We start from the raw sequence: 26,332 nt of genomic DNA on the forward strand, positions 1-26,332 counted from the left end.
CTTTAAATTGGAATCTCTTTAGAACTCTCTTGAAAACCTTTTAATTCATGCTGAGGTTCGCCTACCATATTTAAGATCGTCAGGATGAATCTCCTGGCCGCATCTGCTCCATGGTAGGAAACCATTGCCGGATCTGCAACCACTACAGTCTCAATGTTGTAATCCTGGGGCAATTTGTATGAATATCGTTTTTCTCTTCTGTTCTCTCCTGGTTTTTTAGACCTTTGTCTTCCTTTATCTGGAATGGAGAAATGAATTTCTCAGAGCATATAACATAGTAATCGTTCATGATAGAAAGCAACACAAGTGAAGCCCTCCAAGATGGAATCTCACAGTCCTCGGGAGATGTCAATTCTGCTATATTAAGGTAGGTTCGTCTCCCAGGCCTCCTTGGTTTCCCCACCTTAAAGTGAATTTTAATGTAATTTCTACCTAGAGTTATTGATAGATTATGTATCTAAAACATCACACAAGCTAAATTTCTAACAAAGAGTTGGCATGAAATATAATAAAAATAGTTAGTGACTTTTTCTTTACCCTGACTACAAAAGAAAGATCTGCTTGTAGAAAGTACCTAAAACTATTGTTGTGCACATCACGGGCAGTTGCTCTGATTACTGAATCATCATGAATGAGATGCAAGGCTTTGACTCTACCTCCCATCATGTGTATAAAAGTTAGACCTTCAAGTGATAACAATTCCTCAAATGTTCCTTAATTAAAGTGACAAATGAAAACATGGTATTTTTATAAGTTTAACCATGAAATATTAGTCACTTACGTTTATGAAATAATACTAGACACAGTGAAAAGAATGACCCAATGTGGAAGAAGACATTAGTTATATATTTTCAGGTTATGTAAATGAAGAAGAATTCTAAATTAATATACCAAACAGAAACATAGACAACAGACTTGAATTGTTGTTGGTTACAAAAACAAAAGCAAAAAAAAAAAAAACAAAAAAACAAAAAAACCCTCTAAATCTCTAATTTATGTACAAGACAAGCTTCAACCAAGTTTGGAAACTTGAAAACCCAAAAGCAAATGAAAATGAATGAAAGTCCCTACAGTGATTAAAATTAAAGTACCTATAACATTGACTGTTGATAGGAATGCAGGATAACTGAACATCCACATGTATGTGGTGGATATTTAAAGCAGTCACATATGCAACAGCCAGGAAAAATGGCTGATTGAATTTGGGTGTTTTCCTTCACACACCCAAAGATTTTATTGACATCACAATCAACAATACAAAAGATACTCGTATTCAGCTTGGAATGAGCACACTGAAAAGCTGATTATCTTGGTCTCCAAACATGAAATTATGCATATGCAATGGTCATTTCTCAGATACTTCCATCAGAATTGTACATAAGGTATGTGTTTATTCAGAACAGCACTGTTCTGAATAGTGCACATAGGTCATCAACAGTCTAATAGATCTAATTTTGGTGGATTTATTTAATGAAAATCAATAGAACACTAAGTAAAATGGAAAAATATTGCTAAAATATCTGTCTATGAATGGATCTCAAAACTCATGCTATGCTGTAAAAAGAAACCAATAAAAAATATAGTTGGAGGCCATTTGCAGACTGGAAAGTCCTGGAGGTAGACAGCAGGACCTTGAACCTGAGCTAGAAATGCATTCAACTGGGATGTATGTGTGGTACAGCTGTTTCCTGTATTCAATTCTGTGGTTGTTCATGTGCAACAATGTGTAACCACCTGTGTTCATATGCTACTACAGTGATGTTTACGATTTAGCAGCTGCACTGAGGTATAATGACACGACATAAATATGCAGCTGTTTATAAGTATCTTTTAATAAATTTTAATAAGTCCCAATGGTTATATAATCATCTCTGTAGCCATGACTAAATCAGTTCTTGCTCCTCTCACAATAATCTAAACTGATGTTGTTTCCTTCATAGAATGTCTTTTCCTTGTTGATCAACTTTTTTTTCTAAATTTCTTTTCCACAAATTGTGGACTCTCTGGAAATGGAAAGAAAAAGGTTTGGTTGAATGGAAGGTATTTCCTGGATATCTAACATTGTTTGGGTTCAGGAGAATCACTCTAAGCTTTTCTATTTATCTAGCTAATTTATAGTAAAAGTTCTTACTCATACTAGGATCCATGGTCTCAGCTTGCCTCTATGATTCCATCTTACTAACCATCTATTATTTGCACAGTTTCAGGATTCGTTTATATCTTGAATTATTTGACCTCCTAAATTCCCTCTATTATTACCTTCTAGACACTCAAGTCAGCCCTGAGAACTAAACTGTAATAGATGCCAGGACAATAGCTGGCAGCATCTCTGGGTTTAGCTACCTGCATCATTACTGGTTTTCTTCTTTCTGGTAATAAGAGAAAATTAAATATTTACTTAATAAAATAAGCTCCACCTGAACATCATATAAGGTCACTTGACTAAATAAGTGAACATAGTATAAAAATAAAAGCAAACGTCCTTTGTATACTGAAAGTGACCATGGCAACACCTTAGAAGGCAACGCAAAATAGCAAGAACAAGAGTGGGCACGTGAAAGAGAATCTGTCGATAAGATTAGAATTTATGCACTCAAAAGAGTGTTAGAAATGAATGCCAAAGTCCCAAAGGATAGACAAGAATAGAAGTTATGTTCAATATTATTTTCCAATCTAAGACACTTAAAAATTAACTTTGTGGTTTTTCCAACTGTGGTATAAGTTATACTTGTAGTTATAGACTAAAATCCACCTTACAGCAAGTATTAGCTGGGACAAATTCCTTCAAGTTTATTTCTGAAGACTTGTCTTTCCAGAGTCAATAGCTAATCACTAGGTTACGAAAAGTTGCATATGTTCTCATATTTTTGTTATCACTGGTCTTCAGAGGAAATGAGGAACATCGGGCACTGTGAGGCATTCATTCACTACAGCAACAGGTGTGTATGGAAATATCTAATAACTAAAACAAGGAGCATTGTTCCCTCTGGACGTCTCTCTACATTTTCTGTTTCTGCTGGCTGTGACCCTTTCATTGATTTTCGGGAGGTTGCTGCAGCAAAGAGAATTGACTGCCTGGAGGTAGCCACTCTCTTCCCAGCAATCCACAAGCATTGTTCAGCCTAATGGGCAACTGTGTGACTATCCAGCTAAATGTTCAATGGCAGAACGTGAGGACAACTGGTGTACGTGATTCCAAGATTATCCTTAAAACAAGATTACTGGTCCTTCTTTCTCTCAGTTCTACCCCAGTGGGCTAGAACTGACAGGGAATAACATGGCAGTAGGGCACAAGAAGAGGTAAGGAGCCACTGCATGATGTCGCCGATTATATTTACTCTCTTGCCCTGGCTCTCTGAAAACTTCCTAACTATAAGATACAAACTGCTATCTAATTTGAACCCTTATTATTTACTATAGAAGCTTAGAGCCTCCCTGAAACCATTACAGGGGTCACTCACTGTCCTTTAGATGGTGACTCTTGAGAATTACTCATTATGAACACCCTTATCTATGATGTATCTGAGATGTGGCATTCCCCTCTGTATGTGAATATCATTGGTTAATAAAGAAACTGTCTTGAGCCCATGATAAGGTAGAGCAGGGCTAGGCAGAGAAAACTAAACTCAATGCCGGGAGGAGGAAGTCAGAGTGAGAGAGAAGCCATGGAGCTGCCAACGGAGACAGACGTGCTGAAACTTTGTTGGTAGGCCACGACCTCGTGGTGATGCATAGATTAATGGAGATGGGTTAAATCAAGATGTAAGAGTTAGCCAGTAAAAAGCTAGAGCTAATGGGACAAGCGGTGATTTAATGAAAACGGTTTCTGATTTTTTGGGGAGTCTGGGCAGCTGGGAAACTAGCAAGCTGGCTCCTCCATCACATCTGCTCTCTTGGTTGTCTGTATCCATCACCAAAAGAACAAGAGGACAAAGTGCTTCCCTCACATAAAACCTGCCAAAATTTAAGGATTCCCAGTGTATGCAAAGATCTGTTTTCATGGCCTACAGGTAGCCCTGTAAGGAATTTTAGGGGTTTGGAACATTGAAGATGAATATGAAGAGGTGATTACTCAAATCCTTTTTGAACAAATTGTCTCTGCGTTAAAACAAGCATCTAGCTTTTCCTAGGACAACAAACTTTCATGTAATCCTTTAAAGCTTTTTTCACTTCGAATAAACCCAGAAGAGTGAGACCGTTCCTCTCCTCTCCACAGTGGGACACTTTTCTTTCACCACTGGCTCCTCACTGTTAGCAAGCTGTGTGCTAGCGAGCTGTGTGCTAGCGAGCTGTGTGCTAGCAAGCTGTGTGCTAGCAAGCTGTGTGCTAGCGAGCTGTGCATTACGGCTCTGGTTTTGACTCTCTTTTCAAAAGAGACATCATTATTTCTGACTATAAAGGGAAGCCACTCAGCTTTGACTGTTTTTTTTTTTTTTTCTATCTGTTTTGCTCAATTTCTCTCCTGGGCTCCTAATCATAAAATACATCAAAACAGCATTTTCACAACCCTGTATTAAAAAATAATAATAATTACCATAAAGGATATTTAATTAAAGGCTTTGAAAAACTTTCTAGAATTCATAATAAATCAATTTCAATTACAGCAAAAAACCCATATAATTAGTGTTAAGATTCAATTTTTAGTACAAGGAAAGAAAATGGTATTAAACTATTATAATTTATTAAGACTCTCTACATCATTTTAAATAAAAATGAGTAGGAGCTGGTATATATCTGGAGGTCAGGACAGAAGCTGAAGTAGAGACAGAATTTGTAACTAATCCATCTGAAGTTGAACTCACAATTTGACTTCTACCAACTCCATAAAGTAAGCGAAATTAAGATAAAACGCAAACATGGCCTTCCTGGAAAATGTCTCTATACCAGTAGATAAATATAGAAGACACTCAGCAGAGACAGAGCTGCAAGAGACTCGGAGACTAAAACAAGAAGAGGGGACCGAGCATGGTCCAAGAGGGCTTCTTCCCTGTGTGGACTGCTAGACCATATGCTTTCCCAGACAGTGAGAGTCCCAATATGTCAGCTTCCTCTGTTTCTTTTTGTATGTTGCACTTAAATAAACTATCTAGAACACTCTATGCTTCTTAATAATTCAACTCCATGATAGAGTCCCTCTGACAACCTAGCAATTGTGCGTGGAAGCCATTCACATTGCAGCAACCTGTTTATATTTGTTCTTTTGAAGCTGTTACTCTCTGCAACTTTGCTGAGATCATTCCTCATTTCCTAAATCTTCAGATGCTTTTCTGAACTTATGCACATTGCCATATGCACAGCTGCTGCTGCTACACACTTCCCATTAGAGAAGGAACTTGATAATATGCAGAAAAGTACAAAGCGTGTGCCCCCTTATCACCTGCCAACCCTGACAGTCATCAGAGCAGTGCTGGAGGAAGTGTATTCACTGTTTCAACAGTGGCCTGGTTGAATAAGCTCTAGGAGTAGAAATGATCTCTTTATCCAGCTCAGACTTTGATTTTCAATCCCGTAAATGTCCAGATTTTCTTACAGAGTCTAGGAACGATAATCAATTTACTGTCCAATGTTAATCAATAATAAATTGACGATGTCAGGCTGTGGAGATGGCTCAGTAGTTAAGAACACTGCTCTTCCAAAGGATCTAGGTTCAATTCCCAGCACTCACACAGCAGCTCACAACTGTCTGAAACTCCAGTTCCAGGGGATCTGGCAACCTCACAAAGACATACAGTGCAGCCAAAACACCAATGCACATAAAAATAAATAAATCTTTAAAGATAAATAAATAGATAAATTGACGGTGTCACTTGAAGAGCACGTGGGTGCCATCATGATCCAGTGCACAGCTACTTCTTCTCCAGGACTGGAGAGCATCAAATACAGACATCTGGCTTCATTCCCCTTGGCTGATGCTTCCTTAAGCCTTTACACTTTCCTGTATTTGGTCTCTTCTGCCCAAAATGTTCTTGCCCCATTAATATCTCAAAAAAAAAAAAAAAACTATGCATAAGTTTTTTATTTTCCCATAAGGTCACATTTAATTCTGAGAAGAATGATACGGTTCAGGTATCCTATCCCAATTTGCATGCTGTAAAAGAACTTTTAGAGAGATAAGTTCCCCAAGTTTACACAATTAAAAAGTGTAACCTGGTCGTGTGAAAACAGGCAGCCTGACCCCTGACCTCACAGTTCATTGTCTTAGCTTGTGCACATCATTTCTTTCGTCCAGTTCCACACTTAAGGAATGTTATGAACTGAGATTCTCATCATACTTACCATTGTACAATTTAATTTTTGATTGACCCATTTTTAAAACAATATACTATTCACCTTTTAGAAATAGGAATTTTGTCAGTTAGCTCTACAACATTGTGAGGTAGCTGGTTGTTTATAATTTATTTTTTAAATTTAATTAAGGAGAAAGGGCCATGAAGTTGAGGAGGGATAGGGGAAGAGTTTGAAGGGAGAAATTATGTAAATATAGAGCTCATATATGAAATTCTCAAAAAACTTTAAAAAACACACAAAATGTCATACTAAGAGTCGAAAAGTGTCTGTGAAAAAAATAATTTATATGCTCAATTCAAAGACATATAAGCAACTTATGACCTGTGCATGATGCAAAGGAGTACTACAGAGACCAAGCTGGAAGAAATTTTAAAATTCTATCTTGTAAGACTATTGAAACATTATGCAAACCTAAGTCATAATATTGTGCTAATGTGTAGGTTCAAAGTGCAAAGAAATTAGCAACGGTAGATTCATTAGTGAAAGAAAATAAATACATTTCATATGTGGCTAATTTTAAAATAGTTTCCAAACATGGAACTCTTCGATATAGGTAAGCTCAACAAATCCTTTGATTGCTGACAGCTTCCTGTCCTTACATGCAAGTCTTTTATCCAAATAAGATAATGCATTATGCATATTATATGTACTATGTAATGTATATCAGAAACATTGGGAATAATGTTTGCCAAATATGAATCATGCATTTACGCTTTATTAACCTACTAACACAAGGACTCTCTAGCGTGTGTGTGCCACGGTTAAAAATGTCCCACAAAGCCTAAACTGTGTCCTTAGTTAATGTGGGTAGTTATAGGCAGGAGCTCATTGGGATGCAGAAGCTGTTCAGTGCAGATTTTCAGGATCGCTACAGAGCCATCTTCTTAAACAAACAACCTCTGAGTTAATGCTATCATTTTTAGTTTCAGACATTAAACAGGTTCTTCTTTCCTCTGTAATGTTCTTTGGTTTGGCTCTTCACCTTTTTTTTTTTTTTTAATTTAAAATTCCTAAATAGGGAAGAGGCCTTGTCTTCCACAGCGTGGTCTTCTCTGGTTCACTGAATCAGATATTGGCATAGTCTAGGCAAACCATTGAAAATCTTTTCATGTATAGGATGAGCTTTCACAGAACAAAGTAGAATTTATGATTGATATTAAAGAAATACATCCTACAGAAGGCACATCCTATTTTTTCTCTAAACTGAACACCCTTGAGAGCTGTGGGCTCTGCAAATGCTACTTTCTGTCTGTCACACTTCCGTAAAGCTAACCTCAAATACCTCAGTCAATGCTAGAATTTATATCCTGTCCATCAACTACATTATCACTTAAATGCAAGCCTGTAAGTCTGATTTTAAACCCGTCACATTGAAAATCCTTCTGAAATTCATACCTTCTCGCATTTTAATCAAAATATTTCTCAAGTAAGTGACTACACACTGAGACAGCTGCATTAAATGTCTAAAAGACCTGTCTTGGGGGAAGACTGTATTCTAATGTTGAGGATGGTACCTTTTCGCCCCTCTTCCTGTTCTTGAAAATATCACAGATTTCTGTGTAAAGCTCATAGGAAAGTAAGCAGAAGAGCCACATTATTATTCCAGGGAACTTCCAGAATGAACATGATGGGAATGCGAGGACTAGAATGTTTGATTTCAGGGAACACAGAGGATGCTTCTAATCACAGAGAAGCAAAATCCGTGCAGTTCTCCTGGAGGTGTACTACGTAAGGCTCTGAGCACACGGTGTTCATTCAGAAGTTTGGGACTCTGTCAGCTATTCATATTCCAGTGCAGTATAAAGCAGCCTGTAAGAGAGACTTCCCAGAATGACTGCGCATGGCAGAGCATGGCAGAGCAGAGGTCATATGCTGATCTTTGAAGAGTGTTTGAATTTCCGTCTTTTGCTATTAAAGTACAGTTACCTCACAAACAATAAACATAAACACGAATAATACACCTACCATGGATATATCCAACTGCCATTAAGCAAATGAGATTCCATTTTAATAACAAATAAATCAAGAGATCGAGGGTACGGAGGATGAGTGCACACTGGGAGAAGGGGAAGTAGAGAGGTGGAGACAGAATGCTTCAAAACTCCTTTCCAAGGACACATTGGCGTAAATCTTTTCAGGATGGGTTACCTGAAATGACACCGCAGGGATGGTTGTGAAGAGCTGGCTTCTCCCTGACTTTTCCCTCTGTGGACCTTTTTTGCCTGTATAAACGGTGTGGGTGACCTAGGATGGCCATTGTATCATTGAATGGCTCAATGAATATGAAGTCCTCGTTGAGTTGTATAAAGCCCATCTGGAACACATAACATGAAAAGATATGTAAGAAACACCATCTAGAAATTACGTTTCAGATTCCACGCCCACATGCTGTTTTCTTTAACAAATGTGCACACAAACTCCCTGCAAAGCTAGCTTTGCAACCTTCTCATAGTATGACTTCATCTTGATGCACTAGCAGAAACTCCATTTAGTTAGGCTGAGCCTGTGTGGGTGGGAGGCAAGACGCCAGCAACAGATGCACAGTAAAAATTCTGGAATGTTAAAGGCTGACTTTTGGGAGACCCATGGGGTCACTAACATGAACAACATGTCCAGCAATAGCGAAGCAGTTTTTAATTGCAAGCACCACACATTCCAACTTCTTGACAACCTCTATTTAGTGAAATAATTCATGTAAAATATCATTGCACATGATGAGACAGAGCACTGAAATGAATATAGAAAATGGCTTAAACTTTTCACTAAATACGTTGAAAACTTTTTTATTATTTTATCACTTCAGGTCATAGAATTTTAACATATAATTTTAAACTTATCTAATTGGGCACGTAAATTCAGAAACTGCAAACCAAGGCTATGACCAATAAAAATAACCAGTTTGCATTTTTGTTATGTGTTGAGAGTAAGCCTAGGCACTTGCATCTTTCCTTCCTGAACTATATATAAACTGCATCATAACTAGGAAAATACTCCACAAAGAATCCTCATAAGTTGTTCTTCTTAACATTTATAATTTAAGTATATAACCCAATCTATAAATAATATATAATTTACCATGTTAACACCTTAGCAGGCATTTTTATAGAAATACTTTCCTGAAGTATGAACTATTCAGCAACAATTCTATTTATATAATGTTGCTAATTTGGCTTCATATTAACCACATGAAATGTATGGCTTATTTTAATTCAGTGTTCATATATAAGTAGCATAATAATTCTTTCAGAAAGAGTAAACTTACAAAACTAAAGATTAAGAACTGAAATTGTTCTGAAAAAAATGCATTTTCCTTAGATGAACGTAGGAGATTAAAAAAAAATACCACATGCATTGTTTTAAAAGAGACATGGTTTTATTTCTTCACTCCTAGTAGATAGAAAGATACAAAATAATACACAAATAGGTATTGCCTTATTCAGTAACCAAAAATATATAACTATGTTTTCTATTTCTGCAGCTAATAACTTCAAATGTAAATTTTACTTCATTATTAGAGGGCATTAAATGTCCTGCCAAGAAACATGAAGGGGTAAGTACATGCTGCTTCATTTTATTCTTTATCAAATTCCCACTGTGAGATGCTCTAGAGAAAATAGAAATTTCTTAACCAATTTAATTTTTTGAGTCATTCATACCTTTAATAAGATTCTGAAGAATTATGGCCTAATCCACCACCCTTTCTGCATCCTATTTCCTCGACCCTTCTTCCAGATTTGCAACCCCAATTACATTAGAAATAAAATTTTAACCTAAAGAACCTTTAGAATAATATGTGAATATGTATGTTTGTCTATGATTCTCCTGAATTTTAAAGTAGTTACAATGACTCTTAAATGTTTTGCCTTAGCTGTAGTTTGATGACAAATAGAATGATAAATTAAAATATACAAAGTAATAGGTACTAAAGACATAGGTCATCTATACATAAAGAGACTGGGTGCTGTTGAATTAGAAACTGATCCATACTATGGATCCTTATGTCATAGATTAGTAGATCATTCTTATTAACTCATCCCTTACAACCAGTAATGACTGGTGAAAGAATCATGACGTGACATCTCATGCAAACACACCAAGCTAACTCAAATTCTGAATTCATAATCTGAGGCACACTCAACAGGTTCTAAACTCCTGAATTCATGTAAGTGTTCCTTACAATATTATGCAGTGTCATATCCTGTAAAGTTTGTTGCTCCCTAGAACAGATCTGGAATTTGACTTTGGAGTAGTGTAACTTCTTATTAGCTGTGGGACTGTAAGAACATTATTGTGAATTCACAAGAAAATGACAGGGGGCGTTTGAAAACACACTTAATATTCTTATCCTGGGGTCTGCTACTAGACACTCTATACCTGCTCCCTGATACATTTACTCCAATAATTATGACAAATGTGTTGAATATACACAAACATTGCATTTTATGTTCCTCTATCAACACACTAAGTATAACTTGAAATGTTTATTTTGCTGTTACAATTTCTTTAACTAAGAATTAGAAACCATAATATAGGTGATCTGGTGCAACTAGAATTTTATCTACAGGCATTTTTTTAAGAAACCAAGATTGCCAGTTTTAAAAGGAAAACATGTTAGAATAATTATAAAGGGTGACTCATTCGTGCAATGCTTAGCTACAGTCTGACACCGTGTGCCAGTCCTAGCTCCCTCTGAGGCACATTTAGCACCAAATATCAGTCTGTAGACTTTCCATCAGAGAGCAGGAACCTCTACCATAACCCCATGGCACACAAGGGTTGCATTCTTGGTCTGTATCATTGAAGATACTATCATGGATGATTCTGTGTTCTCACAGAAAAGTCACTCTTTTTTTCTATTAGCAAAATAGATGGTTTTATCTCCACTGCGGTTTTACAAGCTGTGAAAAACTATAACCCCCTTTTAACCTCTCTGCACAAATAGCCCAGTGCTCAGCAGAATTGCTTTAGCGTCAACTTAGAAGGAAACCAAAGCTCATGGGAAATCACAGCACAGTGTGGCACGGCATGGCTATCACTTCTGCACTTTCCAGAGTTATTCTGAAATTTCGCATGGTAGCATCAGAAAATAAACTTAAGTTTTACAGTCGTTTCCGTCTCTACCTGTTGTAATGGGCATTTGTCATTAATTATTTTATTTCACAATTTAATAGAAAAATTCAGGGGACTGAGGCCGTTATTCAGCAAAGCGCTTGCTTCACAAGCACAAGCTGGGTTTCAACCCCAGAACCCCTGTATAAACTGCAGAGTGATAATGTTTATTTGGGGAGACGAAGACAGGCAGATCCTTGGGGCTCACTGGCTAGCCAGTCCTGCCTAAATGACCAAAAAAAAATTTGTTTTTTAGATGTGACTAGGCAGGCTTGGGGATAAAATGTTTGATCTTCAAGCACAAAGAACCTGAGGTTGGATTACCCAGAATCTATGTAAAAGGTCAGGGTTGTAGCACTTTCCTGGAGAACGCTAGCTAAGAGTTTAGCTTTAGGAAGGAGGTGACAGGTGTATCCTTGGAGTTGGCTTGCCAGTTAGTTCTGTGAAATCTACAAGCCCCATGTTAAGACCTATCTCAGAAAATAAAGGAGAGAGCAATCGATGAAGGTATCTGATGCTGAATTACGTCCTATACACCTATACACACCTACTTTCTAATTCTCTCTCTCTCTCTCTCTCTCTCTCTCTCTCTCTCTCTCTCTCTCTCTCTCTCTCTCTCTCACACACACGTATACACATGCATACATATGCACACTCATAAACATACTTCCACCTACACCCATATGTACACAAAGTGGATGGCCTCTACGCATATGTACACATATACACACCTCTGCCCATAGGCACCATTCATAAAAATTTTTCAAAAAGAATTTCAGTGTTTTTCTATTTGGCGTTGCTTATGTGAAAATAGGCTGCTATTTCTCGTTTGCTGGCTCTGCTGCGTCTTCCTCTTGGTTCCGGTGCTTTGTAAGCTACCACAAATGTTGCTCTCCTTTTAGGTACACGAATACTGCCACGGACCTGTTCTAATTACATCCAGAACACTGATTTAGTCAGTGTTCATTGATGTTCTAACATTGCTGCTTCAGTGAATCAAGATTAATTGTTTCATTTGTTCAAATTGATTTGAGGCTACTTAAGAGGTGAATGTATGTTAAATAGCTTAGGTAGGCCTAACTAAAAACTTACAGGGCCCAGAAGCAGTAGGACATGCCTGTCTATTCTTCCTGGGGTGGTTTTCATTATGGGTACTGTTTTTACTCTTAACCTAGCAAAAATATTACTTCCATTTCATCAAGCCATCACCCCATTCTTCCGTGATTCCATCTCAGGCTTTTCTTGGTTTCTTTGTAAAGTTTCAGTGAGTTTGTTGGATTTGTTGAGTCTCGATGGAGAATTCGGGTTGACTGCTCATTAAGTACTAAATATTATGGCTATGTGGCAGTGCAGTATTAAAATATGATCTAGCAATTCCATTCATGAGTTACAACAGTGATTCTCAACCTTCCTAACACCATGACCCTTTAATGCAGTTCCTCATGTTGCGGTGACCCCCTAACCATAAAATTATCGTTGCTACTTCATAAAAACAATTTTGATACTGTTGCAAACCATAATATAAATATCTGATATGCAGACTACCTCACATACAACCCCTATTGAAGGGTTTTTCGACCTCTCCAAAAGGGTTATTACCCATAGATTGAGAACAACTGAGTTAGAGAGATAATTGCAAGCCCATATAGCATTGTTTACACTTGTCAGTCTTGTTGTCCATCAGTGACAACATGGAAAAAGAAAAATTGATGTGTACACAGAGGAAGAAAAATCAATTTGAGACAAAATAGATGAACCAGGTGGGAAGGGGTGGGGAGCTGTGTTAAGTAAAAGATTAGGATGGAAGATAAATACTAAAAAACATTAAACTAATTAGCTTGAATTAACCCTTCTTAATTTATCCACACATATAAACAGGAAACTAAGACAATAAATACATAGTTATTATCAACAAAAGTAATTTTAAATTTTAGCATTAAAAGAGTTTGGATGATAAGATAAAGTCATAAATATTTCAGGATATAAAATGTCTTGAGTGGAGGATTTGGATAATATGAGATGAGGCTGTTGCTCTTGAGGTGAAGCATAGGGGTGTTGGTGAAAAAGATATAGATTGCAGGCAACAATCTACAAAAGATGCCTGAATGAGACAGAAATGGGAAAATGCATACAAACAATAATATGCACTCATTAAATTGGGGATGGTAGAATACAAGGACAATATTTTAGGGAGCAAAAGAGTGCCTACTGTTTTATGTGTCTTGGACAAACCAGTCTACTGATAGAAGAGAGAGATACTAAACACAAGTGTAAAGGATTTGGCATCGGTATATGGTTGTAAAAATGTCTTAGACAAATAGCTGATGTCCTATGTCATCTGAATTTGTATTGTTTGACTTTATTTTCTACAGCATTTTTGTTGCTGATATAGCATATTATCTCCTGTGAGTAAAGCAACATATCTTAAAATGCGAGCATAAAACAGGGCTAAAGAATTACAGTTTCAAATTTGCTTTGTGTTTTCATCAAATAACATAGTATTTTGCTATAATCAAAATCTGAAGAGACCTTTCATGCAATTGTATATTCCTTGTGAATATACAAATTTGTACAGAAAGACATTTCTGACACATACATAGCTGTGTTTTTTCTTATCATAAGAAAATGACCTTTCTGACTTGATCATTTCAGTGTCTCCCTTATATACTCAGAGAATAAACACAAGAGTATTGAGGCAGATGCACATGGTAAGGCTACGGGAAGCTTCTGCATATGAGAAACTACTGCCTGTCTCTCTCGTTTTATTTTTACTACTGAAATCTAATTTGAACATAATGAACAAATGTTCTGTGTGAACAAACATTACATTGAAATATTTTAGGATAACAATTAATGCATTGATACATCTTAATGTATCACAGATGTCAGGTTCCTCCAAGAATACCCCTGCCTTTGTGTAGAGCATTTACTTTGTCAAAATCAAAAAGACCTTAACATCTCGAGTATTGATTGCCTTCAACACCTCCTATTTTCTAGTACTCTTCTTCCCAATGTACTTATTGTCTCATTTCACTCTAAATATACCGAGAACTTCCGAGGCAAAGGGCTTTGGGATAGTTGTAACCTCGTGCCTTCAATTAGGAAGCCTGTTCAATCATCTCTACTCAGAGAAATCTGCTCTTAACCCAATGCATTGCTCTCTTCTGGAATAAAAGAGAGCATATCAATTCTCTGTTCTGAAGAGCATGTATTCACTCTACCTATGACTTCATCCAGGGAAAAATGCAAATTTCATTTCTTCCACGAGGCTTTTCCAGTGTTGCCTTCCTTATATGTCCAAGTAATATCTAGAGGAAACTTTTGAAGCGACCAGACTAGAAACGTCATTCTATTTTCCTTCACAGCCAAAAGAATTTCAAAGAGAATCGTAAAAGGATAATAATAGAAAGACACTTAGAAATCAGTTGGGAATACCAAAGCTTTAAAATCAAGAAAACGGGATGCTGGAAATGTTGCATAGCTTGCTTAAAATTCATACACTGAGGAACAACATTAAAAGTTCCAAATTTCGAAGAATTTTAGATTTGCTCTCTGAGAAACACTTATGGTACTGGCCATTCCATCTTCACTCGAACTCCCAGTGGCAACGCCACCTCCATAAGTTGTTGGCCCAAGGATCGTTACAGGGATAGCCAGAATTTTCCAATATTCCTATCTATTCACTGCCACACTTCTTGTTGTCTCAGCACATTTTAATTTTTGTACCTACTTCATACATGAATACCCTATATCATTCACTCCCTTCACCCCCTTTCAATTCCTCACATTGCTCCACCCTTCCTGACACAAACTCCTGACCTCCTCTTTAATTATTACTGTTATATGTCCATCTATATCTATATAAATATGTGTGTACACAACCTCCTGAATTTGTTCAGCAATATACATATGTACCTGTGTTTAGGACAGATCACTTGGGCTCAGATTTTCCACAGCCATTGGCTCTTTGTCTAGGAACGACAAGCTTCTCTTTGCAACAGATGGAGCTAAGGACAAGGATAACTGGTCAAAATTCAAAGGTATTGGTGCACCCAAGCCCCAAATGACACATCTGCAAAGAAACCCCTACACCTAAGGCTCAGGGAAATTAATAGACGGGAGAAGAGATTTTAAGAGCCAAAGACTGAGGATGCATGCTGCTAGACAGTGTCTCCTTAGCAATGAAAAGAAAATACACACGTGAAACCTCAACCATATGGATGCCTGAACAAAATCATCACAAAATCAAACAACGCCAGTCGATGAACCAAGCATTTCCTAAACAAGTCTTCCTCATTCCAATCTTCCTGATATGGTCAGTACATATTTTCTGCCTTTATAACTCTCTGCTTAGATAACCCCTTGTAGAAAGACCATTTCAGAACTCCACCCCAATAATCTTGTTTCCTTTGAAATAGACTTTGTCTTTCATTTCTATGATCTCACTTTGGGAATCATCGTTCTCTCTGAACTGAACTCTTCTCCTCGTGCACATTTCTTCTCGTGGTCCCATCTACTTTCTACTCGTCCTAATCACTTCCTGTTGCTGTGATAAAATACCAACCACAACCATGCAAGGGGAGAAAGGTTTTTGTTTGGCTTACATGTCTGGACCACAGTGCAACAGTCGATCACAGAGGGAAGGAACTCAACCAGGGCAGGAGTCTGGAGACAAGAACTGAAGTGGAGACCATGGAGGAACATTGCTTGTTGCATTGCTCAGCCTGCTTTCTTCTACAATCCATGACCAATTGCCAAAGGTAGTACCACCCACAGTGGACTGGGCCGCCCCACAACAATCATTAATAAAGAAAATACCCCACAAACATGGCCTAAAGCCAATGAGATGGAGATAATTTCTCAATTAACCTGTCCTCTTCTCAAATGACCTAGTTTATGTCCTTGACAAAATATCTAGCCATCACCTGCATGCTCAAGCTACTTATAATTACTTATATTTTTTATAAAACCTTATTTTTAAACATTCACATGCAAACAAAAAATAGAATTCTTACGTGGCAAGTACTTTATATGTATTACTTCACTTAATCTGCACACTGATCTTGGAACACGCTTGCTAATTCACTAGTTTTATAGTTGCAAAAAGTGGGTTTCCAAAAGATTTATTGCGTCCTAAGATTACAAACCAGCACGTGGTGATGACAGGATTCAAACCAAAGAAGCCTGGCTCCAAATGCATATTGCCTTTGGGAAACTGCAGAAAGCCAAGCTTGCCATGTGATTGCTATTTCAAATAATCCTCATCTTTAAAAAATTCTGAACTAAGGAACTGGATGTCAAGCACAGCACCTCACAGATGGTAGACATCCAAACTTTGATATCAACAGCAAGGCCAGGCCTTATCCCTCACAATGAGAGGAGAAAAACATTGCACAGAGGGTTCTGACCTTTATCTTGAGTGGTTTTGTGTGGCTGGACTCCTTAGCTGCCAAAGACACAGTTGACTGTCCAAGTCAACTGAGGGCTTCATCCACAGGCTCTGACAGTTGTAGGTGCCCCATAATTTTCCCATGGAAGATTTTAGAGAATGCTTTAAGCTTTTTAGTTTGTCTTTGAGTTTCTCTTATGTGTTTTCTAAGTCTTCTGAACATAACAATAGAAATTTTAAATAACTGAACATTGTATACAGTTAAAGAAAGAAAATCATCATCCCCAAATCCAAAATAAAAATATTATAAATGAGTAGAAGTACAGATTTATTTCTAGTGAATTAACGTACATATGCACGCACACATATATACTTTTAGACGTACATGCATATGTATCATGGAATATTATCTATGTGTAGACAAACTCACACATGTTTGGATCTTTTATTCTATATTCATTTTCACATTTAATAACTTATTTCTTAATAGCAATAAACAATCACTATGTGTGTTTTTAAAATGAAATATAATTATTTATCTTCCAAATGTGTGCTAATTTTATTAGCCACTCTATTCACTCAAATACCCTTGTTTTCTGAGAAGTAAAAACTTCTTAGTACCGGCTTTTTGCAAGCAGAAGTCAGGCTTCAGTCCACTGTGAAGAAGGCTTCAAGGACTCGATACCAGAAACCTTTTTTCATTGTCAGGAAAGAAGCAAAATACTTATCTGAATACTTATCTGAAGCAAAATACTTATCTGAAGCAAAATACCTTGCTTAATAATTGTTTAACTTCTGTACGATTGCCTATTCTTCGATTTCTGTCTATGTTTTACTCCATGAGTAGAAACAAACTGGAATATAGCCTAAGAGTTTCCTGGACAGACACCTAAGTGCCAAAGCTGGAGAAAAAAAATGGGGGGGGAGATGATTGCATAGGATGAAGCCCCGTCTTAGTACAAGCCTTGGAATCTAAGCAGTTTCTATGAAGGAGGCTTTTCCATACCCACAAATGGCCTATGAAAGAGTGTCTGCTTTAATCACCTGGTAAACAATACCCACAATACTGTTAGTCAACAAAGAATGTTTTGTTCTTTATGAACATCCTTCCAGCTCTTATAATTGACGAATCAGAGGAAGCGCAGGTAGAAAAGTCTAAGCTGGAAAATGCCAAGGACTCTGACTTAGTTCAAGTTTACATGGGTGCTGTTCAGTCTAAGAAAAGCTTATGGTGGAGAGCACACAACAGGCATATTCTCGCTGACATGAGTTGGAAATCATGATGCTTGGGGAATGACTATTTTAATTGTCAAATGAATGTGTTGGATTAAATTCACGGGAGAGCTTCCTACACCAAAAAACACATATCAGAACAAGGAAAGCGGGAAGCAGTTTGTGTGTTGCTAAGAAGTCTGAGTCCAAACAGAACAATGTGAAATTATATCTGTCTAACAAGAATGCAGGTAGCCGGGCGGTGGTGGCGCACGCCTTTAATCCCAGCACTCGGGAGGCAGAGGCAGGTGGATCTCTGTGAGTTCGAGTCCAGCCTGATCTACAAGAGCTAGTTCCAGGATAGGAACCAAAAGCTATGGAGAAACCCTGTCTCGAAAATCAAAAGAAAAGAAAGAATGCAGGTAGTTCTAAGGTCTATGCAAGGGTTAAAACATGCCACGGAGATGGTCCCATGGGTGAGGTAGCTTCTGAGAAGAGACAGCTGTGCCCAGGTTTGTGGGCAGGGGCAGGGGCAGGGGGCATTCATGGTCCAGACGTGGGCACAGATGAGAAGTGGCAACTGTAAGGACATACAACATCAGTCCAGCTGTAAGAGTGACGCAAAGGGGAAGACATCAGAATGAAGTCGGGGGGCCAACCAGGGGCTGACTCGCTTATGTGGTTTGTATTTAGAAACAAGCCTATTTGGTTTCTGTCTTTTCTATCTTTTCTTGGCCAGAGTTACTGACTTCACTGCAGGGCGCCTCATGCTGGCTTCTTGTGTTGTGCTTTTTCAACACAGTCGTATTTTATTTACATGATACTTACACAAGAACAGATTCCTCTTCTAGCGGCGAAACATATGCTCTCTGTCCGTTTTCCTATAAACCATTATGCTCTCCTGATGTTCCCCCCAACAAGCAACAGGGATAGGAATTTAAGAACTGACTGAAACTCTATTTTTGGAGCCATGAAGAAGGCTCAGCAAAGTGCTTACATGAGCCCAGTCTCTACAGCCAACGTGAAAAAATAGGCATGTTGGCAGGCACGTACTTAGGATCCCCATGCTGGGGCAGAGGATGGGATGAAGAAGGACAGGTAAATCCTTGGGGATACCTAGTTGGGAAAACTAACCTATCTGTTGACGTCTAGTACAAGTGAGAGACAATGTTGCAAAAATAAACTGGATGGATAATACCTGGAAAATGACACACAAGGCTGTACTCTGGCCTCTATATACATAAGCACACATATGTACAACCATCCATGTACACAGACACACACACACAAACACACACACACACAGGCACACAAACACACAGATGCATGAGTCTGATGACAAATACCTGTGTTTTGGCCTCTGTACTGAAGAAACAAATGGCAGTGACAGGGTCTGTGCTTATGGCAGAAAATGAACTACTTGTCCTAAACTGCTGTCCCAAATGTCAGATGGCTTCATGACTGGGATTAGCTATCCCATTTACTATTTGTTTATATTAAGTGACAAGACTGATCGTCATATACTTGTGTTCATTCATTCTACTATAATCTCATTGTTTATAGTTATTTTAGTAAATCATTTGGGTTGTCTCTGGAATCTTTAATTTAGAGACAATGCATATTAATAGTGATGAATTCTTGAAATAATTCTATATAGAATATTATAATATTCTATAAATAAACTTGAATTTATAGTTATAGTTAGTTTGTAACCAGTTGACCAAAACGCACTCTGTTCCATTTTGTTCCCCTGTCATTTTCTGACAACTGTGTAGCCCTCTTCATGAGTGTTCTTATTGGAGATCTGGCATTCAACAAGCTGTGTATGTGGTACAGGGGTCTGAAGGAAAATAGATCTCCAAAGGGAGTGGCACTATTGGGAGGTATGACCTTGTTGAGTAGACGTGGTCTTGTTGGCAGAAAGGTGTCACTGTAGAGGTGGGCTTTGAGGTCTCATATCTGCTCAGTGTTTCAGACCACTTCCTGTTGCCTAGAAAGTGTAGGCCTCTTGGCTACTTCTCCAGCACCATGTCTGCCTGCACACCACCGTGTCCCATCATGATAATAATGGGTTGAACCTCTGAACTGCAGCAAGCAAACCACTACAATTATATGTTTTCCTTTATAAGAGTTTCTGTGGAAGGTGGAGGGAGTGGGAACTGGGATTGGTATGTAAAATGAGAAAAGTTTATTTAAGAAGGAGCAGGAGGAGGAGGAGGAGGAAGAAGAGGAGGAGGAGGAGGGGGAGGAGGAGGAGGAGGAGGAGAGAGAGAGAGAGAGAGAGAGAGAGAGAGAGAGAAGAAACCCTAACTAAGACAGGATTCAATGATGAAAACACATCAATTCGTATCTTCATGAATCTAGGATACTAAAGTAATGGCATAGACCCCTACCCACCCCCCCCAAAAAATCATGGATTTGGATCAATACACTTTAAAAATTACAAACTATAGAAAGAATCATTATGGAAACAAGCAAGGTAATGACGGCCTAGAGAGGGTGACCCAATAAAGCCTTCCCAAGTAAACAACATTTCAGATAAGACCTGATGGAGGTGGGTCATCTTTCTATCTGTTGTTTCATTGGTTAAGTAATAAAGAAACTGCCTTGGCCCCTTTAATTGGACAAAAATTAGGTAGGCGGAGTAAACAGAACAGAATGCTGGGAGAAAGTAGCCGAGTCAGGCAGTCGCCATGATTGTCTCACTCCAGACAGACGCAGGTTAAGATCTTTCCTGGTAAGCCAGCTCGTGGTACTACACAGAATATTAGAAATGGGTTAGATCAATATGTAAGAGCTAGCCAATAAGAGGCTGGAACTAATGGGCCAGGCAGTGATTAAAAGAATACAGTTTCCGTGTAATTATTTCAGGGCATAAGCTAGCCATGCGGGCGGCTGGGTGCCGGGGACGCAGCCCAGCCGCTCCCATTACAACAAAGACCTACGGTGAGAATATATGAAGAAGAAAGTACAAGTGGGGGAAAAGACAGTTCCTTAGCAGAGGCTTGTGTTTCATACAGAAAGGCCATGTAGGATGCTAGATGACACAAAAGGAAGTCAGTGCACACATTTTACACTCACAAAAGCATACACTTTAAAACTATAACAGTATGTTTGCACCTGTTGTCTACCAGTCAGGTAAGAACATGTTTAAACTTTAGGAACAATAAGTAATATATGTGTATTAAATAAATGATGCATGCTCTAACTTTATAGACGTGAGTATTGGAAGAATGGAAATTGCTCCTAGAAGATAAAAATCAAGAATGCAGCAGAAGACAATATTTTTTTCATGGCATTTAATGGATTTGTTGGCCAAATGGGTCCCATGAGAATCCCCAAACAACCCAGACTGCTGCCAAAACTATAAGATGCACCCCACAAACTGACAGCAAGGTCCATTACTAAAGACAAAACTTAAACAACTCATTGAACATGGAGATGCTGAACTGGTGCCTGTGTTCCAGCATCTTTAGTACGGAGAAACATAAACTCTAACACAGCCAAAAACCCTTGGATCTACAACGGTGTTCTGCCTGTGCTGTATGTTAGGGCAACAGTAGCATAAAGTTAATTGGAGTAACCAATCAATATGTGATTTGACTTAAGGCCCACTTCATGAGATGGAATTGGTCAGTGTTTTATTGCTGTGAAGAGATACCATGACCACGGTAACTCTTATAAAGGAAAACATTGAATTGGGACTGGCTTACAGTTTCAGAAGTTCAGTCCATTATCATCATGGCAACATGTAGGCAGACATTATGCTGGAGAGATAGCTGAAGAGTTTTACATCCTGATCTGCCATACCCAGCCCTAAATTATCCTTTAATTCTTTCTCACAAATTGAAAGTTTAGTTGGGTGTGGTCTTCCCCTGAGGTTACCACTCCCTTTATTCCATGCAACTTTAGGCTTTTCTTTAAACACGTTATTTCCCTGAGCCCCAACTTGGCTCCATTACACTTCCTTGTGCTCCTATTCATTGGCGCACTTTCTCCAACATGGCCACACCATTCCAACAATGCCCTGCTTCCTAATGCCTTAATGACCAGGCATTCAAATATATGAGCCTATGGGGGGTCACTGTTACTCAAACCACCACAGAACCCACATCCAACACTGTTTGGGTAACTAAGACTTGAGACTGGATAACCCAGGGACTGAAGGTAAAACTGAACACTACTGTTCTACTAAGAGAGCACAGCAATAAAATGAGTCCTAATGACATTCTGTTATACTCATAGATCAGTACCTTGCTCAGCAGTCATCAGAGAAGCTTTTTCCTGCAGCAGACAGGAACAAATACACACCCACAGCCAGACATTGTGCAGAGAGTGAGAGAACTTGGAACACTTAGCCCTATTTGGGATGCCTCCATTAAATCCCTCCTGCCAGAGACCAGGAAACCCTGGGAAAGAAGAGGAAGAAAAAGAATAAGAGCCAGAGGGGTTGGGGTTCACCAAGAAAACAAGGGCCTCTAAATCAGCATGAGCGAAGCTCATATGACCTACAGAGACTGTGGAAGTGTGCACAGGGCCTGCATAGGTATGCACTAGATCCTTCATGCATGTAGAAGGCTTCAATTTAGAGTTTTTTTATGGATTTCATGTGTGCTAATGAATGGATCTCTGCTTCTTGTACCTTCTCTTATACTCTTTTCCTTCTGCCTTTTTGGTGGTTTGTTTTGTTTTTTCGTCCAATTCTGATGTATTAGGTTTTATTTTATCTTATTTTATTATTATCCTTTATATTTCTATTTACAATCTAATGAAAAAGAAAAAAAGGAATTATATCAAGATGTAAGTGGGGAGAAAGTCAAGGAGTAGAGAAAAGGAAAACTATAATCTGGATATATGTGAGGTAAACCAATCTATTTTCAATAAAAGCAGGAAGAAAGGGGAGTAGGGAGAGTGTTACGCTGCCTGTAGGTATAGGAAATGCTGCTTTAGTAATCCATTGCTCATTCCTTCAAAATACCTGTGGTAAGTTATCTTTTATCTAGCATTTCTGTCCCTAGGTCTGTACCCATGTTAAATAAAAATTGCTTCCACATAAACCCTTGTGATCTTATATTGATGCTGGCACAAAAAAAAACAAAAAAAAAAACAAAAAAAAAAAAAAAAAAAAAAAAACAAAGACTGAAGCAACACAAATGTCTTCCAGCTGATGAGTGGGTACACAAGTGTATGTTCATAGAATGCACTGGTTCCTAGCCTTCCTGACGCCTGCTATCTGTTAATACAGCACATCATGTTGCAGTAAACCCCAACCATAAAATAATTTTCAATGCCACTTCATAGCTGGAATTTTGCTACTGCTTTGAATCAAATTGTAACTATCTGATATGAATGATATCTGTTAAGTGATCCCTGTGAAAGGGCCGTTCAACCCCCCCCCCCGAGGGGTCATGGACTCATAGGTTAATAACTGTGGAAATAATGTAATACCATTCAGCAATGTTGAAGTACAGTAAGTACAACTTCAACAAGAGTAAGTCTTGAAAACATTCAAAATGAAAGAAAGCAATCACAGAAAGGCATCTCAGGCACGACTCTGTTTTGTTGAACTCTTCTAGATAAAGAGATCTTTAGAGATGCAAGGTGGATTGTCTTGACCAGGGACTGGGTAAGAAAGTGGGACTGGAAGTAACTTTTAATGGAAACAAACTTCCTTTTCTAGTCAGAAAAATTCCCAAAATTACATAATGGTAATAGTTTTCTGATTCTGTAATGTGCTTTACATTAAGCACATTAACCATTAAGATATATTTTTGACTTAAAAAGGCTTAGAGTAGGGATTGGCTTTTTTTTTTTTTTTTGAAAAAAAAAAATTTTTCCGCCTCCTCCCCGCCTCCCATTTCCCTCCCCCTCCTCCCGCCCCTCTCCCCCTCCCCCCACTCCTCTTCTCCCTCTCCAGCCCCAAGAGCAGTCAGGGTAACCTGCCCTGTGGAAAGGCCAAGGTCCTCCCCATTCCATCCAGGTCTAGGAAGGTGAACATCTAAACTGTCTAGGCTCCCACAAAGCCAGAACATGAAGTAGGATCAAAACCCCGTGCCATTGTCCTTGGCCTCTCGTCAGCTCTCATTGTCCGCCATGTTCAGAGAGTCCGGTTTTATCCCATGCTTTTTCAGTCACAGTCCAGCTGGCCTTGGTGAGCTCCCACTAGATCGGCCCCACTGTCTCAGTGGGTGGGTGCACCCCTCGTGGTCCTGCCTTCCTTGCTCATGTTCTCCCTCCTTCTGCTCCTCGTTAGGACCTTGGGAGCTCAGTCTGGTGCTCCAGTGTGGGCCTGTCTCTATCTCCATCCATCGCTAGATGAAGGTTCTATGGTGATATGCAAGATATTCATCAGTATGGCTATAGGATAGGGTCATTTCAGGCTCCCTATCCTCAGATGCCCAAGGAAATAACTGGGGACATTGCCCTGGCACCAGGTAGCCACTCCAGGTTCAAGTCTCTTGCCAACCCTTAGGTGGCTCCCTTAACTAAGATATGTGCTTCCCTGCTCACCTATCCAACCTTCCTTTATCTCCAATCATCCCGTTTCCCCAAGTTCCCCCCATCCTCTCCTTCACACTTTTCTCTCCCCATCTCCCCTTACCCCTATCCCACCCCACCCCCAAGATTCCAATTTTTTGCCCGACAATCTTGTCTACTTCCCATAGCCAGGAGGATAACTATATGTTTTTCCTTGGGCTCACCCTCTTATTTAGCTTCTTTAGGATCACAAATTATAGACTCAGTGGCCCCTATCCACGGCTAGAAACCAATTATGAGTGAGTACATCCCATGATCTTCTTTTTGGGTCTGGGTTACCTCACTCAGGATCGTATTTTCTATTTCCATCCATTTGCATGCAAAATTCGAGAAGTCATTGTTTTTTACCGCAGAATAGTACTCTAATGTATATATATTCCACACTTTCTTCAACCATTCTTCCATTGAAGGACATCTAGGTTGCTTCCAGGTTCTGCCTATTACAAATAATGCTGCTATGAACATAGTTGAACAAATGCTTTTGTCATATGATAGGGCATCTCTTGGGTATATTCCCAAGAGTGGTATTGCTGGGTCCAGGGGTAGGTTGATCCCAAATTTCCTGAGAAACCACCATACTGATTTCCAAAGTGGTTGCACAAGTTTGCATTCCCACCAGCAATGGATGAGAGTACCCCTTTCTCCACAACCTCTCCAGCAAAGGCTATCCTTGGTGTTTTTGATTTTAGCCATTCTGACAGGTGTAAGATGATATCTCAAAGTTGTTTTGATTTGCATTTCTCTGATCGCTAAGGAGGTTGAGCAAGACCTTAAGCGTCTTTTAGCCATTTGAACTTCTTCTGTTGAGAATTCTCTGTTCAAATCAGTGCCCCATTTTTTAATTGGGTTATTTAGCATTTTAACGTCTAGTTTCTTGAGTTCTTTATATATTTTGGAGATCAGACCTTTGTCTGTTGTGGGGTTGGTGAAGATCTTCTCCCAGTCAGTAGGCTGCCTTTTTGTCTTTTAAGATTATGAATATACACAGATAATTTGTCTAAGTTGTATAGGGGTGTGTGTGTTGTGAGGGGACACATTGCATGCAGGTCCAGGCACACTTTAAAAGATGGAATGAGAAGATGCAGAGGCAGGAAGACACTGCAATGCTGGCCTGAGGGTGAAGTCGATCAGTGAGGAAAACCTAAAGACAAGCCAGGATTGAGCTTAGAAACTAGTAACTAGTGTGACCGCCACACCATTGACAGGATCACAGAATGGCAGGAGAAACCAAATCTACAGACGAAATGGCTGATCACCAAGCAGGTACCCCTCAGGACTGAGGAACATTTCAGTTTTACTTGGAGGGTAACTGGAAGCCTAGAGTGAGCAGCATGATCTGATGTCAACCCCAAAGAAAACTATTCCTGTTCTTTTGTTTTGTTTTTTGGAAAAGGTCCTTAACGGAGATGGAGATGAAGCGGAATGAGGCAGACCAACTTGAAATCTGTCCCAATAGGCCAGGTGCAAGATCATCAGCGCTAGACTGAAGACGTGGAGAAAATTCAACACATTTCGGGTTTATTTTGGACTTCCACCCAAAACCAGAGGGCAATCACCCAAATTTGTCAGAGATTCAATACTGAAACAGAAGGGAGGCGGGCCACAGAATGATTCAGGGTGACTTGGGAGTGTCTGGCTTAAGTACGAAAGACGGGGGTAAATGCGAGTCTGTAACGAGGACATCAAAGCCAGACCTTAGCGATGAACTGGACGGTGGGTGGAGAGAATGACGGTTTTCTGAGGAGGACTTACTAGGTTTGGCATGTCTGTGAGACTTCCACATGCAGAATTCAAGCA

At 38.9% G+C, this 26,332-nt stretch overlaps 1 protein-coding gene across 1 annotated transcript in view; it reads right to left on the bottom strand.

Annotated features, from left to right (window-relative positions):
• The window catches only part of Adamts19 (ADAM metallopeptidase with thrombospondin type 1 motif 19), a 177,850-nt gene that overhangs the window by 127,400 nt on the left and 24,118 nt on the right, over positions 1 to 26,332 (bottom strand). The window contains exons 3-4 of the mRNA XM_057789047.1: positions 8,437 to 8,602; positions 66 to 238 (exon numbers count right to left, since the gene is read on the bottom strand). Of these exons, the coding sequence (XP_057645030.1) occupies positions 66 to 238; positions 8,437 to 8,602 (339 nt within the window). The remainder of the gene's footprint in view (positions 1 to 65; positions 239 to 8,436; positions 8,603 to 26,332) is intronic.

This window comes from Chionomys nivalis, chromosome 14 (genome assembly GCF_950005125.1).
Source record: "Chionomys nivalis chromosome 14, mChiNiv1.1, whole genome shotgun sequence".
In the NCBI taxonomy this organism is placed as follows: Eukaryota; Metazoa; Chordata; class Mammalia; order Rodentia; family Cricetidae; genus Chionomys; species Chionomys nivalis.